Source organism: Hyperolius riggenbachi, chromosome 10 (assembly GCF_040937935.1).
Source record: "Hyperolius riggenbachi isolate aHypRig1 chromosome 10, aHypRig1.pri, whole genome shotgun sequence".
NCBI lineage: Eukaryota > Metazoa > Chordata > Amphibia > Anura > Hyperoliidae > Hyperolius > Hyperolius riggenbachi.
The window spans coordinates 282973698-282992595 of record NC_090655.1 but is presented as its reverse complement, the minus strand read 5'-3'; the positions used below and the strand labels follow the sequence as shown (position 1 = coordinate 282992595).

The 18898-nt window shown below is 47.6% G+C and overlaps 1 protein-coding gene across 1 annotated transcript in view; it reads right to left on the bottom strand.

The window, feature by feature from the left end:
- Positions 1-516: 516 nt before the first annotated feature.
- The window catches only part of LOC137537252 (uncharacterized), a 1269057-nt gene continuing 1250675 nt past the window's right edge, over positions 517-18898 (bottom strand). The window contains exons 21-23 of the mRNA XM_068259342.1: positions 3007-3857; positions 2597-2889; positions 517-2428 (exon numbers count right to left, since the gene is read on the bottom strand). Of these exons, the coding sequence (XP_068115443.1) occupies positions 2339-2428; positions 2597-2889; positions 3007-3857 (1234 nt within the window). The 3' untranslated portion in view covers positions 517-2338. The remainder of the gene's footprint in view (positions 2429-2596; positions 2890-3006; positions 3858-18898) is intronic.

Here is an 18898-nt window from a genome sequence, read left to right as displayed (position 1 = left end):
CCACGAGATATTAAAAAAAGCTCATTTTTAGAAGTAGGATTGTACAATTATTTAACTCATCAATTTATTTTCACCTCGCATTCACTTTAAAAGTAAATATTGGTGACAGTCCCCCCTTTATTCAGTCAAGTAACCACCTCGATCCTCTGAAAGGGAATACATGACAAAACGTGATTGCTTAGAAGATGATGATGTTGCAGGACTGGTGGGCATATTATATGCTAAGGTGTATGAGGTGTTGGCAGAGCACAATGTACTTTCTGATCAGGGATTGCTGCTGACACAGGCTGCATATAAACTAGCAGCGCTGATCTTAGTCCAGCCATGCTGCTGTGTTGGCACTTTTATTAGACGCAAGTCTTAGGACTCTTTCACACTTACTGCGTGTTTTAGTGTTTTGCGGGATGTATAAAAGGCACACCCAATACACACACAGGTGAACGCTACACACGCCATCTTCAGGATGAGGAAAGTTTTTTGGAAACTTTTTTATTGGTAAATATTATGACAGTCATATCAAAACATCAGCAATCATCACATATATTATCACTTAGGAAAGCAAAGTAGCTACAATAACAATGACACACAACATTCCTTCCAATACATCATTTTCCATTTTTATAACCCATCCCCAATTCATCATCAGCTCGCTACATAATTATGCGAGGAGGAGAAGAAACAGTGAAGGAGTCACATCCCCGCGGTCATGTCCGTACAGCTCTCAGTCATCACATTACACCTTAGAAAATAATGAATCCGGCCCCAACTTTAATGTCACCATCTAAGGAGCTCTACTCTCTTGTCTCCCTAATGTGCCTTTCTACTGTTCTGTACTATGCCATTCCGTATACATACACAGTTCCATTATAATGTCTATTTCTGCTCTGGTGTAGTAAAAGACAATACACTAGACAAGACACAGAACATTTATATTGTGCTTTTCTCCTGGCGGACTCAAAGTGCCAGAGCTGCTGCCACTAGGGCGCGCTCAGTAGGCAGTAGCAGTGTTAGAGAGTCTTGCCCAAGGTTTCCTTAGTGAATAGGTGCTGGCTTACTGAACAGGAAGAGCCGAGAATTGAACCCTGGTCTCCTGTGTCAGAGGCAGAGCCCTTACCCAGCACACCATCCAGCCACTTTCAGGCGCCTGCGGCTCAATGACCCCACCCCATACGGACGTTGCCACACAGCTCTGCCAGTATCGGGTATGTCACTGATGCACAGTGTATGTGTTTCTGAGGACTGCTGCTGAGCTCACAGTGAAGTCAGTACAATGGCCACTTGGCCAGCAGTCCTGGGAGTTTGTATACTGTTGTTACAGATAGAAAAAAAAGTATTTTCTTTAGTTACAAAAATACATTTTAAACATCGATATTCCCCTCACTGAGCCCAGAGCTTACGGGATCCTAGCAGGCCATTCATCATCTAAGCAGCAAGAAGATCTGAATCAGGATAATATCAATAAATGGCTAACTTAAAGTGAACCAGAGGTGAGAGTTATATGCAGGCTGCCATAGTTATTTCCTTCTAAGCAATACCAGTTGCGTGGCTGTCCTGCTGAACCTCTTTCTCTAATACTTTCAGCCATAGCCCCTGAACAAGCATGCAGCAGCAGGGCTGCCAGGCAACTAGTATGGTTTTAAAGGAAACAAATATGGCAACCTCCATATTACTCTCACCTCGGGTTCCCTTTTGCCTTCATCAGACTTGGATCCTGTATGCTGACAAGTTGTTGGAGCACACAGCTATATACATGTGACATCAAAAGGGGATACATGGATTTTTTGGAAACAAATACGCGTCATACAATTCTTTAATTGAAACACAACATCCAAATTGAATCTTGAGAGGATGTTAGCTGATTTATGACAAATAGATAAGACTCCTCACATAACTGAGACCCAGACTGCCACAGAGGCATCGTAAATTCTGAGTTCAAGAGTTAGCTGCAAGCAGAGTGGTTACAGTTAGTCGGGGCTGAACAATAATTATGACATTACATATCAACTACCTCATACCAATATAAGAAATTGGTAGCCTTGTTCAATATTTTCTCCACAGATTAGAATCAATGAATAATATCTGTGCAGATGAGTCATCTCCAGGCCCTGAGTTCATAGACATATCTTATTCATTGGATAAAGTCTGTTGTAGCAAACATTTCCCTCACTCAGCACCGGAATACAACGCCTCACCTGTGTGAGTTTTAATATGCATGTTAAGATTTGATTTCTGTGTTAAGCATTTCCCACACTCAGCACAGGAACAGAGCTTCTCACCTGTGCGAGTTTTCTTATGTATATTCAGTTTTGATTTCTGTGCAAAACATTTCCCACACTCGCTACAGGAAAATGGCTGAGTGGATTCTCTCATGCTTAAGCAGATCTGATTTCTGTACAAAACATTTCCCACACTCAGAACAAGAATATGTCTTCTCATCAATATGAGATCTCATGTGTTTAATAAGCTGTGATTTCTGTACAAAACCTTTCCCACACTCAGTACAGGAAAATGGCCTCTCTCCAGTGTGAGATCTCATATGTACAACAAGCTGTGATACGTGTTTAAAACACTTCCCACACTCAGTACAGGGATATGCCTTCTCGCCAGTGTGAGATCTCATATGTACAACAAGGTTAGACTTGGTTAAAAAACATTTCCCACACTCAGAACATGAAAATGGCTTCTCACCTGTGTGGGTTCTCTCATGTGTGATAAGGTCTGCTTTACGCCCAAAACATTTCCCACACAAATCACACGAGTATGGCTTCTCGCCAGTGTGGGATCTCATGTGTTTAGTAAGCTGTGACTTCTGAACAAAGCATTTCCCACACTCAGTACAGGAATACGGCCTCTCTCCGGTGTGACATCTCACATGAAGGGCAAGCTGTGCTTTGCGTATAAAGCTTTTCTCACACTCAGTACAGGAATATGTCTTTCCACCAGAGTGAGATCTCTCATGTCTGAGAAGGTTTGACTTTGATCCAAACAATTTCCCACACTCAGAACATGAATAAGGCTTTTCTCCTGTGTGGGTTCTCATATGTCTGAGAAGATCTGATTTTTGTATAAAACATTTCCCACACTCTGTACAAGAATGTGGCTTTCCACCAGTGTGAGATGACAAGTGTACTGCAAGGGCTGGCATTGTTCCAAAACATTTCCCACACTCTGTACAAGAATATGGTTTCTCACCGGTGTGAGTTTCCTCATGTACAATTAGAGCTAATGTCTCGACAAAACATTTCCCACACTCTCCACAAGAATACAGCCTCTCGTCGGTGTGGCATCTCACATGATTAGTAAGCTGGGACTCCTGTACAAAACATTTCCCACACTTGTTACAGGAATATGGCCGCTCTCCGGTGTGATATCTTATATGCACCGTAAGCTGTGATTTGCGTGCAAAACTTTTTCCACACTCAGTGCAGGAATATGGCTTCTCGCCAGTGTGAGATCTTTCATGTATAGCAAGATTTGTCTTCGAGACAAAATATTTCCCACACTCAAAACATGAAAAGGGCTTCTCACCTGTGTGGCTTCTCATGTGTCTAAAGAGATCTGTTCTCTGTATAAAACATTTCCCACACTCTGTACACGAATAGGGCTTATCACCAGTGTGAGATCGCAAGTGTACGGCGAGGGCTGAATTTGCTCCAAAACATTTCCCACACAGATTACAAGAATACGGCTTCTCGCCTGAGTGAGTTCTCTTATGATTGTGAAGCTGTACTTTCTGAAGAAAACATTTCCCACACTCAGCACAGGAATGTGGCTTCTCACCAGTGTGAGTTTTCTTGTGCTTAACAAGGTATGATTTCTGAACAAAACATTTCCCACACTCAGCACAGTAAAATCCCCTCCTCTCATGGGCTCCAATATGAGGCCCCCCGGGGTTAGACAAGTGAGGGGAGTCTGGGGGTATATTTGGGGTCACCAGGATATCTGCAGGAGACTCTTGTCCAGTGACATCATCATCCGTTGTACAGTCTGTGGATACAGAGAGACGAGTCTCTGAGAGGTTCCTGATGCCGGGACTCCGCCCTGCAAATAGAGAAACCTCATCACTTCCTGTTGGAGAATTCTGATAAGAATAATAGTTATACAAACATGAAGAAAACATCTCTGAGAATATGCCTGTAATAAGGTAATTTAGTACCTCCTAAGGCCTCTTTTCCGTGGACAGTTGATAGGCAGTGAAATGCCTCACAAACTCTCACAACTGCTCACTGCTGCCTGGTGACTGCTTATTGCTGCCTGGTAACTGCTCACTGCTTGTTGCTGCCTGTTAACTGCTCACTGCAGCCTGGTAACTGCTCACTGCAGCCTGGTAACTGCTCACTGCAGCCTGGTAACTGCTCACTGCAGCCTGGTAACTGCTCACTGCAGCCTGGTAACTGCTCACTGCAGCCTGGTAACTGCTCACTGCAGCCTGGTAACTGCTCACTGCAGCCTGGTAACTGCTCACTGCAGCCTGGTAACTGCTCACTGCTGCCTGGTAACTGCTCACTGCTGCCTGGTAACTGCTCACTGCTGCCTGGTAACTGCTCACTGCTACCTGGTAACTGCTTGATGAGCACACAGTTCAACTGTCAGTGGAAAAGAGGCCTAAGAGTTGGAAAGTCCTCACCTTATAATTAGTGGTACCAAGCTAACCCAACCACAATGTGTGCGTTATGTACAGTCCGATGTCTGTGCATAACCGATGTCTGTGTGTAACGCATGCATTGTGGTCGGGTTAGCTTAGTTTAAGACAATCTCATATCTCTGAGAACAAAAATCGCTGCCAGAGTCCGAGGAGTTTAGATACATCCAGGTTGCCCATTATAGTGATGCTGTTCTCCCCCTCCCCCCCTTCACCAGGACTTCCATCAAACATCACTGCGCCAGGGACCCTTTCACACTGCGCCAGGGACCCTTTCACACTGCGCCAGGGACCCTTTCACACTGAGCCGAGGACCCTTTCACACTGAGCCGAGGACCCTTTCACACTGAGCTGAGGACCCTTTCACACTGCGCCAGGGACCCTTTCACACTGAGCCGAGGACCTTTTCACACTGAGCCGAGGACCCTTTCACACTGAGCCGAGGACCCTTTCACACTGCGCCCGGGACCCTTTCACACTGCGCCACCTTTCTACCCTGGAATTATTTCCATCTAATATTTAGAATTGATAGCAGCACACTCCCAACAAAAAACAGAATATATCACCAGATGGGAAGTAAACTAAATCTTGCAGAATATTTGGCGTCAGATGCCCGGAGGCTCCATCTCAGCAAAGTTTGTGAAAGCTCCAAACTACAAGTCGGGAGGTCCGCGCAGGCGCAGGAGGCCAGAGTGAGTTACTGGGGCTGAACGGCAGACCACGGGAGGACGGCCAGGGACCGCGCAGGCGCAGGAGGCCAGGGACCGCGCAGGAGGCCAGGACTGATGCAACTGAGCCAGTTACTGGGGCTGAACGGCAGACCACGGGAGGACAGCCAGGCACTGCGCAGGCGCAGGAGGCCAGAACTGACGCAACTGAGCCAGTTACTGGGGCTGATTGCGGCTGAACGGCAGACCACGGGAGGACGGCCAGGGACCGCGCAGGCGCAGGAGGCCAGGACTGACGCAACTGAGCCAGTTACTGGGGCTGATTGTGGCTGAACGGCAGACCACGGGAGGACGGCCAGGGACCGCGCAGGCGCAGGAGGCCAGGACTGACGCAACTGAGCCAGTTACTGGGGCTGATTGTGGCTGAACGGCAGACCACGGGAGGACGGCCAGGGACCGCGCAGGCGCAGGAGGTCAGGACTGACGCAACTGAGCCAGTTACTGGGGCTGATTGTGGCTGAACGGCAGACCACGGGAGGACAGCCAGGGACCGCGCAGGCGCAGGAGGCCAGGACTGATGCAACTGAGCCAGTTACTGGGGCTGATTGTGGCTGAACGGCAGACCACGGGAGGATGGCCAGGGACCGCGCAGGCGCAGGAGGCCAGGACTGATGCAACTGAGCCAGTTACTGGGGCTGATTGCGGCTGAACGGCAGACCACGGGAGGACAGCCAGAGACCGCGCAGGCGCAGGAGGCCAGGACTGACGCAACTGAGCCAGTTACTGGGGCTGATTGTGGCTGAACAGCAGACCGCGGGAGGACAGCCAGAGACCGCGCAGGCGCAGGAGGCCAGGACTGACGCAACTGAGCCAGTTACTGGGGCTGATTGCGGCTGAACGGCAGACCGCGGGAGGACAGCCAGGGACCGAACAGGCGGCCAGGACTGACGCAACTGAGCCAGTTACTGGGGCTGATTGTGGCTGAACGGCAGACCACAGGAGGACGGCCAGGGACCGCGCAGGCGCAGGAGGCCAGGACTGATGCAACTGAGCCAGTTACTGGGGCTGATTGCGGCTGCCGGCAGACCACGGGAGGATGGCCAGGGACCGCGCAGGCGCAGGAGTCCAGGACTGACGCAACTGAGCCAGTTACTGGGGCTGATTGCGGCTGCCGGCAGACCACGGGAGGACAGCCAGGGACCGCGCAGGCGCAGGAGGCCAGGACTGATGCAACTGAGCCAGTTACTGGGGCTGATTGCGGCTGCCGGCAGACCACGGGAGGATGGCCAGGGACCGCGCAGGCGCAGGAGGCCAGGACTGACGCAACTGAGCCAGTTACTGGGGCTGACTGCGGCCGAACGGCAGTCCACGGGAGCACGGCGAGGGACGCACACCTGCTTATGGGGCTGGAGGAAGACTACTGGGAAGATCACAGCTGTAACTATCCTGATCTTTGTTGGTAATGTGGAGTCTCTATCCTTATAGTACAGAGTTCCCCAACCCTGTCCTCAAGGCCCACCAGCAGTACGAGCACAAGGCCCACCAGCAGGACATGTTTTGCAGAAACCCACAAACATGCACAGGTGAGGTAATCAGTGTCTCAGCAGAGCTGAGTAACTACTTCTGTGGATTTCCATAAAACATGCACTGTTGGTGGGTGTGGTGATATATTGAGGTGCTGATGATGTTAGAGAATACACGATCATATTTCTGTCATTTTTCTGTCTACTTTGTCTGCTATATCTCACATGTGTATTCTGCTTTGAAGTGATGGTCATCTGGCTGTACTACATTTGCATCTAAAGGGACTTCAGTGAATAAGCTGGGGTAATCAGACAATGGCAGAAGTGAAGTGTGGAAGTCATTGACACTTGAAACATTTACACTTCTGTTGAGGAAGAGCCTCCTGTGTGTCAATGACTATTTCGTTGTGAGGAAATTAATTTATTGGTGGAGGTGCAAACTATATACTTATCTTTGATCAGCTAGGAAATACTGTCAACAATGGGGTTGTCACCTGTAACTTGGACTAGGGAAATCTTTTCATGTATGTGGGCTATAGTACATTTTTCACATGTGGATCTCTGGAAATCCCATTATGTCTAAGATTTATTTAAAATCTAGTTCCTCCCCTCCCCAAGGAAGTTGCAGCCACCAGGCGTATCTCACAGTATAAAACCGCAGCTAGGATAGCCACAACTTGTAGTTCTTGGAGGTAGCTCACACGGCTAGAACTAACCTGGTTCCTGACCAGAAGTGCGTACTCCCGCAACAACGCCAGATCGATACGCTGGTACGTTTATTTCCCCGTTTATTTTGGTAAGCAAAATCGCTTTGTGTGTATTTTTGTAACTTTTATCTTTGTAACTTTTTTTATTTGTTGTAATCTTTTGTATATAATCTGTTCTGCATTGTTCCACGTTTTTTATGGAATATTAAATCGTTATTTAAGAAGCTTGACTTCTGCTGTACTAAACTAACACTCATAGCCTAGAAGAGATTGAAGTGCAACTGTGTATAGTTCATGCCTAATTGTATGCTTGAGCAACACTACCATATGAAATTGTAATTGCATTGTGTGTGGGGGCGTTTGTCATACGTTGGCCTAAAGCGCGCAGCTGACCCAACGTACGAAAAACGCCAGTGCGAGTAGCGACAGCAGAGTGGCTAACAGTATCATTTGGAACGACTGTTTTTGGGTTTTTGCTTCACTACAGTGTAAGATTGCAACTGTGTGTGTGTGTGGGTGCGTGGCGTTCCCGTATTCGGCCTAAGCGCAAAGCTGACCCAAATACGAAAACGCGGAGTGCGCACTGAGGACTCGACAGCAGAATGGAAGTGTCTAGCGAACAGCTAGTGGTGGCAGTGAGAGGTGTTCTGAGGGGTCCCAGCCTTGGTTTAGCTCGAATAAGGCTGCTCCCCTCTCAGTCTGGTCAAACCCGCAGTCGGGAACCGTATACGCAGGCGTGCCGCGGGCTGGTTCCTGACAGTGGGCCTTGTGGACAGGGTTGGGGAATACTGCTTTAGTATTTTGTCCAAACTTGCCATAGCTTTCCTCCCAAACAACAAGCATCCCTTAATCTAATGGATTTAGATGACATAAATCTAACATGAGTACTAAGGAGCATAGCTAGCATTAGGCCAGTCTGTGAGCAGTGACACAGTCATAACAGAAGAAATTCAATATTTTATGCTGATTACTCACCTGTTCTGCCCTTTGTGAGAGCTTCTTCCTCTTTACATGTCCTCATCACGTCACCCTCCTCCGTAAACTGCTGATCACTCCTCACATATGTCTCATCTTCTTCCTCTTTACTTGTCCTCATCATGTCACCCTCCTCCATAGACTGCTGATCACTCCTCACATACGTCTCTTCTTCTTCCTCTTTACTTGTCCTCATCATGTCACCCTCCTCCATACACTGCTGATCACTCCTCACATACGCCTCTTCTTCCTCTTTAATTAACACCATCATGACACCATCCTCCATAGACTGCTGATCACTCCTCACATACGTCTCTTCTTCTTCCTCTTTAATTTTCCTCATGTTACCCTCCTCCATAGACTGCTGATCACTCCTCACATAGTTACATAGTTACATAGTTATTTTGGTTGAAAAAAGACATACGTCCATCGAGTTCAACCAGTATAAAGTCTCTTCATAAGACATAAGTCTCTTCGTCCTCTTTACATGTCCTCATCATGTCTCCCTCCTCCATAGACTGCTGATCACTCCTCACATACGTCTCCCCTTCTTCCTCTTTACATGTCCTCATCATGTCTCCCTCCTCCATAGACTGCTGATCACTCCTCACATACGTCTCCCCTTCTTCCTCTTTATAGGTCCTCATCATGTCTCCCTCCTCCATAGACTGCTGATCACTCCTCACAATCTTCTCTTGATCTATGAGCTCAGATCTCACTTCTGAAAAGGATAACAGATTATAGCTGTAAGATATTAGCAGTAATAAACAGACCACAGAAAAGAACATAATTTGCTAGGGGGTGATAATATCCCATAAGCTGTGGTATCTGAACATTCACTACCACGGTCCTCTCTCCCAGTGTGCCTTGCTCATCATCTGGTGCTTCTCTCCTCCTCTCCACGCACACATTCCTGGGAATCATGGATGCACTTGCCCTGGGTGCACTTTAAGATGCATGCACTGCTCAAAACCTTCACAACACTAAAAACTGTGTGTGTGTGTGTGTATGGTGTGTATGGTGTGTATGGTGTGTGTGTGTGTGTGTGTGTGTGTGTGTGTGTGTGTGTGTGTGTGTGTGTGTATGGTGTGTATGGTGTGTGTGTGTGTGTGTGTGTGTGTGTTACTGTGGGGGGTAATATGATGATGCTATGCAAAGGAAGATACTGTGGAGGGCATATGGCTACACTGCAGGGTAATATGATGATGCTATGCAAAGGAATAGCCAGCACTGGAGGGACAGGTACTGCATGCAGGGGTGCTTCAATCTGCAGCCCTAAAGGGACTCTCTGCCTCTGTCTGTCTCCTATTGCTTTGTTTCTCTCTCTCTTTCTTTCCTCATTCTCTCTTTAGCTATCCCTTCTCTCTCTATCCACTCTTTTCCAGGACACACTGCCGGACATCTGGAACTGCGGCAGAGCAGAGCGAGCGCCGCCAGTAGATGTGGCTGCTCCCCTCACACAGCACTCCAGACTTCCCCACGCGTCCTTTACTATAGTCATGTGCCGTATGCATATATATATGTATATGCTTACTTTGTACTATACTATATCTGATTGTATGTGTTGAGCGATCGTATGTATGTGTTGTACCATCACCGACCCTGTATGAGACAAAAACAATCCTGGGTACAACCCGTGTTGTACTTGGCGTAATAAACAATTCTGATTGTGACCTCACCTGTGCATGTTTGTGGTTTCCTGCAAAACATGCACTGTTGGTGGGCCTTGAGGACAGGGTTAGGGAACTCTGCTCTATAGTGAAGACACCTCAGGGAATAGAAAATAGACAATGTAGTGTAGACTGTAGTTATATAGCACCTCCTGTATCACTACACACTGCATCAGTCTATGGTGAGAAGGGATGAGGGAACCACCACCGCAGACTCAGCTCCCCCCCCCCCCCCCCACTCACCAGAACACTTCTTTGTACTGCTCATATTATTTCACTGCTTTACCACTTTCCTCCTCCCGGCACGAATAAATTGACCATAGTCTGATCTCACCATAGACTGATAGTGTATGGACACAGGAGGTGATATGCTATATAACTTCATTCTACACTAAATTGTCTTTTCTTTTGGCACTATTATTATTATTTAGTATTTATATAGAGCTGATATCTTCCGCAGCGCTGTACAGAGTACATAGTCTTGTCACTTAACTGTCCCTCGGAGGAGCTCACAATCTAATCTCTGCCATAGTCATATGTCTATGTATGTATTGTGTAGTGTATGTATTGTACTCTAGGGACAATTTAGGGGGAAGCCAATTAACTTATCTGTAAGCTTTTATGATGTGGAATGAAAGCGGAGTGCCCGTAGAAAACCCACGCAGACACAGGAAGAACATACAAACTCCATGCAGATAGTGCTCTGCCTGGGATTTGAACTAAGGAGCCAGCGCTGCAAAGCAAGAGCACTAATCACAATGCCACTGTGCTGCCTTGTCTACTTTATGGGACTCAGCAGGAAACCTCATCGGGAACAGTTCTGCAATCACAGCATCCTCTATAGCATTAACCTCCCTGGCGTTCTGGATGAGCTAGGCTCGTCCAGAGACGCCGGAGGTCACTACTCAGGCCCCGCTGGGCCGATTTGAATAATTTTTTTTTTAAACACGCAGCAAGCACTTTGCCCCATCCGATCGCCGCCGCCCGCCGCCGCTACCCGCCACAATGCAGGGCCCCCCCAGGCGAGACCCCGTGCGCTGCCTGGCCAATCAGTGCCAGGAAGCGCTGAGGGGTGGATCGTGTCTCCCTGTGACGTCACAACGTCGCCGACATGGCGACGGGGGAAGCCCTCCTGGAAATCCCGTTCAGAACGGGATTTCCGGACGGGTGATTGCGCCGGTGGGGATTGGAGGGGTGGGAGGGACGCCGCAGTGAGGGGGGAATCATGTAGCTAGCGCTAGGCTAGCTATATGATAAATTAAAAAAAAAATGTGCAGAAAACGTTCCCGCGGCCAGAGGGCCGCGGGAATCAGAACGCCAGGCAGGTTAAATATTGGGATTGGCCAGACAATGTGGACATAGTTTACTACAGCCTATTGGTAACCTAGCAGTTGGAGGGGGTGTCGTCCACCCAATCATGCTGAATTTCCCCTATGCGGTTTCCTGCTTGGTCCCCTAGAGTAGGGTTGCCAACTCATCCCTTTAAACTCCCTGACGGTAATCACGAGAGTAGCTTGGGCTAGCCGCCAGCAGGGCTGTGGAGTCGGAGTTGTGGAGTCGGAGCAATTTTGGGGGCTTGGAGTCGGAGTCGGGGAAAAATGCACCGACTCCGCCTCCTGATGAATTTAACTGTAATTAAAATTGAAAATATGATCAAATGTTCTATTTCTCAGATAATAGTCATCATAAATAATTTATACATACAGTAATAGCTGTGCCTAGTCCACAAAAATGAAATAAACCAATCAAATTTAGTTACTTGTGCTGCTTCAATAAAGCAGTCCCCGTATTTATAAAGTCAGATATACACATCTGATTGTTACTGTATATATGATGTGTACACAGGAATCTCTTATATATACTAAATAACATCTCTGCTGTAAGAATAAAGCCTGATGTGTAGCCGTGTCACTAATAGAGATGGTCAATGAGATGGAAATAATTCTACATTGATGCTGATTTATGCAAATGTACGCACTCTCTTTGCTCATGAAATCAAATAATTTGATATGTTGTTAAAATTTGGTTTGATGACTACAAATTAAATGGTACCTGAGACGGATGAAAAGAAAAGTGTTATACATACCTGGGGCTTCCTCCAGCCCCCTTCAGGCTAATCAGTCGCTCGCTGTCCTCCTTCACCACCTGGAACTTCTGCTATGAGTCCTGGTAATTCAGCCAGTCAGAGCAGTCTGGCCGCATGCCGCTTCCACAGCCAGGAGCGTTCTGCACCTGCACAATAGTGCTCAGCAGGTGTAGTACGCTCCCGGCGCCGGAGTGTGTGCATGCGCACTACGCCCGACTGGCTCAAGTACCTGGACTCATAGCAGAAGATCCAGGTGGCGGAGGAGGACAGCGAGGGCCTGAAGGGGGCTGGAGGAAGCCCCAGGTATGTACAAAATTTTAAAGAGGAACTGTAGCGAGAAGAATATGGAGGCTGTCATATTTATTTCCTTTTAACCCTCTGGGGGATAATCCCGAGCTGAGCTGAGAGGATTTCTCAGGCCCTGGTTGGCCGATTTGCATAATTTTTTTTTGTTGCACGCAGCTAGCACTTTGCTAGCTGCGTGTATATACCGATCGCTGCCGCTCCGCACTGATTCGCCGCTACCCGCCGTGCCGCGCCGCCCTGCGCCCCCCCCAGACCTCGTGCGCAGCCTGGCCAATCAGAGCCAGGCACCGCTGAAGGGTGGATCGGAACTCCCTCTGACGTCACGACGTCATCCCGATCGTCGCCATGGCGACAAGGGAAGCCAAACAGGAAATCCCGTTCTGAACGGGATTTCCTGTTTGCTTTGATCGCCGGAGGCGATCGGAGGGGGTGGGGGGATGCCTCTGCAGAGCGGCTATCATGTAGCTAGCGCTAGACTAGCTACATGATTAAAAAAAAATAATAATAAAAAAAAATGTGCTGAGCTGCCCCCTGGCGATATTATTGTATCGCCCAGGAGGTTAAACAATACCAGTTGCCTGGCAGCCCTGCTGATCTATTTGGCTGCAGTAGTGTCTGAATCACACCAGAAACAAGCATGCAGCTAATCTTGTCTGATCTGACAATGTCAGAAACACCAGATCTGCTCCATGCTTGTTCAGGGGCTATGGCTAAAAGTATTAGAGGCAGAGCATCAGCAAGACAGCCAGGCAATGTGCATTGTTAAAAGGAAATACATATGTCAGCCTCCATATCCCTCTTGCTTCAGTTGCTCTTTAATTTCATCTGTCTCAGGTTTACTTTGTTACACAGTAATTCTATACTCTCCATATGCACTCCCAACAGAGCTGCAGGGAAGCCACTGAGAATGTTGTGCACATTGAACACAGAGGTGTTGTCTATCACCCATAAACCTGGTTCAGATTGTACATGAAGAATGTGTAATAGAGGAAGAATCCCCTCATTCCCCTGCAGAGTACCTGCACATTACTCTTACATGTACCCACAGTTACATTGCCTAGGGCCTGATCCATGTTCAGATTGTGCATGAAGAATGTGTAATAGAGGAAGAATCCCCTCATTCCCCTGCAGAGTACCTGCACATCACTCTTACATGCACCCACAGTTACATTGCCTAGGGCCTGATCCATGTTCAGATTGTGCATGAAGAATGTGTAATAGAGGAAGAATCCCCTCATTCCCCTGCAGAGTACCTGCACATCACTCTTACATGTACCCACAGTTACATTGCCTAGGGCCTGATCCATGTTCAGATTGTGCATGAAGAATGTGTAATAGAGGAAGAATCCCCTCATTCCCCTGCAGAGTATCTGCACATCACTCTTACATGCACCCACAGTTACATTGCCTAGGGCCTGATCCATGTTCAGATTGTGCATGAAGAATGTGTAATAGAGGAAGAATCTCCTCATTCCCCTGCAGAGTACCTGCACATCACTCTTACATGTACCCACAGTTACATTGCCTAGGGCCTGATCATGTTCAGATTGTGCATGAAGAATGTGTAATAGAGGAAGAATTGCCTCATTCTACTGCAGAGTACCTGCACATCACTCTTATGGTGGCCATACACGATACAATAAAAACATTCAATTTTCCCGTTTATTCGATCTAAATGATCGAATCGAATGAAAGTTGAAATATTATTTTTTTTTCGATCAAGAAATTCGAACGATTATCCTGTTTTTTCGAGAAAAATCTGATCAAACATGCTGGAAAAAAATCTTTATAATCAATCTAACAGAATAATTGAACTAAATTATCTAATAAAAAAAATGAAAAATTGTACCATGTATGGCCACCTTTACATGTCCCCACAGTTACATTGCCTAGGACCTGATAGATGTTCTTTTTTCCTGTCTATACCTTCTACATGTACTCTTACCAAGGACTAGTTTTAGTCTATGACTAAAAGTATTAGAGGCAGAAGATCAGCCAAACAGCCAGGTAACTGGTATTGTTTAAAAGGGAATAATTATGGCAGCCTCCATATCCCTCTCACGTCAGTCGTCTTTTAAAATTCTTAAGCGTTGGCAGTTAAGAGATGCATTTCATGTTACATACTTTCATTCAACAAGATTGTAATAAGCAAATTAGAGGAGTCGGTGGAATCCTAAACTGAGGAGTCGGAGTCGGTGGATTTTTGTACCGACTCACTCCACAGCCCTGGCTCCCAGGAGCTCAACGCAGAGCAATGCGTGCAGCGGAGCTTTTACTCACCTCCCGGGGGATCCAGATGTCAGTAGCCGTTCTCCTTCCTGTCCTTTGAGGCTCTGAATCACTCTGGTGAGATCTCCATCATTGATCTCACTATAGTTACAGCGCCACCCGGAGGACAGAGGTAAGCAGCACTGGAGCCCAGGGAGGTGAGTGAGAGGAGGGGCTGCTGCAGAGACTCTGGTGGTATGATTTTTTTCCTGATTTTAGGGTCTGAAATCTTTTCAAAAGACCCTCAAATCCAGAAATAATCGCACTGTCAGGGAGGTTCAATAATGACACATGATGTATACATGCCTTCTGGCTAGTTAGATGCAATTTAGGCACTGATTATGTGTGAGTAGCCCCAGAATCTGTCCAATTCATATCTGCCAGTATTTAACCTATTGCCGACTGCGTCACGCTGATGGGCGTGGCGGCAGCTCCAGGACCGCCTAACGACAATCAGCATAAAGTCCTGGGGCTCGCTTTTGCAGGAGATTGTGCGCGCCGCATCTCCGCTTGGTAGGCGGAGCTCAGCCCCGCCTTCAGCCTCCCAGCGGCGATTGCTGACTGTTAGACGGCGAAAGAAACGCCGTCTAATTAGCTTGTACAGCACTGCGATCCACGGAAGCGCTGTACTGGGGACAGCCGTGTGACTTGGCTGTCCCCTCTGTGGGCTTGGAGGTGACCGGCTGTCATAGGCTTCAGCCTATGACAGCTGATCATGGGGATAGGCTGCCAGGGGGAGGGAGGGAGACCAATAATAAAAAAAGACACTTTTTTTATTCAAAAATAAACAAATATTGATTAAAAAACAAACAAATATTCGGGGGGGGGGGGGGGGGAGCCGATCAGACCCCACCAACAGAAAGCTCTATTGGTGGGGAGAAAAGGGGGGGGGGGGAGGGAAATCACTTGTGTGCTGAGTTGTGCGGCCCTGCAGCAAGCCCTGAAAGCTGCAGTGGCCCTTATTGTGGAAAATGGCCTGGTCTTAAAGGGACACTTAAGTAAATAAAAAAGAGTTTTACTCACCTGGGGCTTCCAATAGCCCGCTGCAGCTGTCCGGTGCCCTCGCCGTCTCCCTCCGATCCTCCTGGCCCCGCCGGCAGCCACTTCCTGTTTCGGTGACAGGAGCTGACAGGCTGGGGACGCGAGTGATTCTTCGCGTTCCTGGCCACAATAGCGCCATCTATGCTGCTATAGCATATATCATATACCATATAGCAGCATAGAGGGTGCTAATGTGTCTGGGAACGCGAAGAATCACTCGCGTCCCCAGCCTGTCACCGAAACAGGAAGTGGCTGCCGGCGGGGCCAGGAGGATCGGAGGGAGACGGCGAGGGCACCAGACAGCTGCAGGGGGCTATTGGAAGCCCCAGGTGAGTAAAACTCATTTTTTTTGTTTGACTTAAGTGTCCCTTTAAGGGGGGTTTAACACTGCAGTCCTCAAGAGGTTAAAGGGATGAGGAGGCAACCTTGCCCTAGAATAGACTAGCGCCCTTCTTTTCCCTGAGCTGTCTTCACTATACAGCACAGACGGATTCCAGAAATTTGAGCGCTATTGGAGAGCCTTCGAGGCTGCATAACGCAGGGTCAGCGCGCTTTGAGTCCCCAGGGCAAAAGGCGCTAAAAAATATTATTATTATTACATGAGCGATTGGGACAAGGTAGTCCGAAGGAAAGCGCTCCAGCTAAGTGGATGGCACATAGAACAAGGTGTGCCATTTGTATCTATGGCAACAAGACTTTTTTGAAATTTGTTTTATATAACAAAAAAACCACAATTACCTCTTCCAACAACGTCTCCTCTCCTGCAACTCCTCCTCCTGTGTTACATCATTTCCTTTCCTTGGCTTTGTTTACTTCCTGTCCGTGCGTTCCACTTGGAAGAGGTTTGATCTCCACCCAGTGGTGAATAGGCTAACTGCAGCCGCTGATGATCTGAAATTTCAGAATCAGAATCAGTTTTATTTCGCCAAGTACAGCAAGAGCCATAATCGGAATTATTTGTAGTACACATGGCATAGACAGATACAACAACACATACAATTTGAAATGCAGTAATCAGATATACAGAGGAGGCAGCGACGGGGACCAGCTGTCGACCCGGCAATTATGAGTGCAGGCCGGACCGGGGAAAGTCAGAGTTCAGTGACCGAACGGCCTGGGGAAAGAAGGTGTTCTTCTGCCTGGTGGTTTTGGATGGTATAGTACTGAAGCGGCGGCCCAACGGGAGGAGCCTGAAGTAGTCGCTGCCATTTGAAATTGAAATCTGAAATTTCGTATACCTGTAATAGTAATTTCACAGCGAAATTCACAATTATAATGAAAATTATATCATAATGCAAACTTTTAAACTATTAAGAAATTAATTTTGTACATAATTAGAATGTGTAATTTTGCATTGACTTGTACCTGCGGTGCAGTTTGGTGGGGGTTTGTAGGATCATGGAGGGGGAAGTCTATTGTGCCAGGACATCTGTGCCTATAGGCTCCTGTGATGTAAATCCGGGCCTTCATGTGAACGCTGTATTTAAGTCACAATGCTGCCATTTAACCAGGGGCGGCGCCAGGGGGGTGCTTGGGGGTGCTCGAGCACCCCCTAGAATTGTCCAAGCACCCCCAAAGCACCCCCTGGAGTGAACTGACTTCAGGCGTCTAAAAGACGCCAAGTCAGTTCACACACCGGCAGCACGGAGCAGCAGGCAGGGCTACGGTAAGATGGCCGCCCGGAGCCCTGTTCTGCAGACTTCGGGCGGCCATTTTCCCGTAGCCCTGCTCTCTGCATGCAGGCAGGAAGTCTCGTGGTGACGTCGGGAAGGAAGAGGATCGTGGGCGCGCGGGCGCTGCGCGCCACAATGAGGTCGGGACTCGGGACAGGAGGTCGGGAAAGAAGGTCTTCTGGCTGTAGGTGAGTAAATGGGTTTTTCTTTTCTTTTTCAGGTGATGCGGATTGTGCATATTGGGGTCATATCTGCTACGGATTGTGCATATTGGGGTCATATCTGCTACGGATTGTGCATATTGGGGTCATATCTGCTACGGATTGTGCATATTGGGGCGATATCTGCTACCGATTGTGCATGTTGGGGTCATTTCTGCTACCGATTGTGCATATTGGGGTCATTTCTGCTACCGATTGTGCATATTGGGGTCATTTCTGCTACCGATTGTGCATATTGGGGTCATATCTGCTACCGATTGTGCATATTGGGGTCATATCTGCTACCGATTGTGCATATTGGGGTCATATCTGCTACCGATTGTGCATATTGGGGTCATATCTGCTACCGATTGTGCATATTGGGGTCATTTCTGCTACGGATTGTGCATATTGGGGCCATATCTGCTACCGATTGTGCATATTGGGACCATATCTGCCACCGATTGTGCATATTGGGACCATATCTGCCACCGATTGTGCATATTGGGACCATATCTGCCACCGATTGTGCATATTGGGACCATATCTGCCACCGATTGTGCATATTGGGACCATATCTGCCACCGATTGTGCATATTGGGACCATATCTGCTACCGATTGTGCATATTGGGACCATATCTGCTACCGATTGTGCATATTGGGACCATATCTGCTACCGATTGTGCATATTGGGACCATATCTGCTACCGATTGTGCATATTGGGGCCATATCTGATAACGATTGTGCATATTGGGGCCATATCTGATAATGATTGTGCATATTGGGGCCATATCTGATAACGATTGTGCATATTGGGGTCATATCTGCTAACGATCGTGCATATTGGGGTCATATCTGCTAACGATTGTGCATATTGGGGCTATATCTGATAACGATTGTGCATATTGGGGCTATATCTGATAACGATTGTGCATATTGGGGCTATATCTGATAACGATTGTGCATATTGGGGCCATATCTGATAACGATTGTGCATATTGGGGCCATATCTGATAACGATTGTGCATATTGGGGCCATATCTGATAACGATTGTGCATATTGGGGCCATATCTGATAACGATTGTGCATATTGGGGCCATATCTGATAACGATTGTGCATATTGGGGCCATATCTG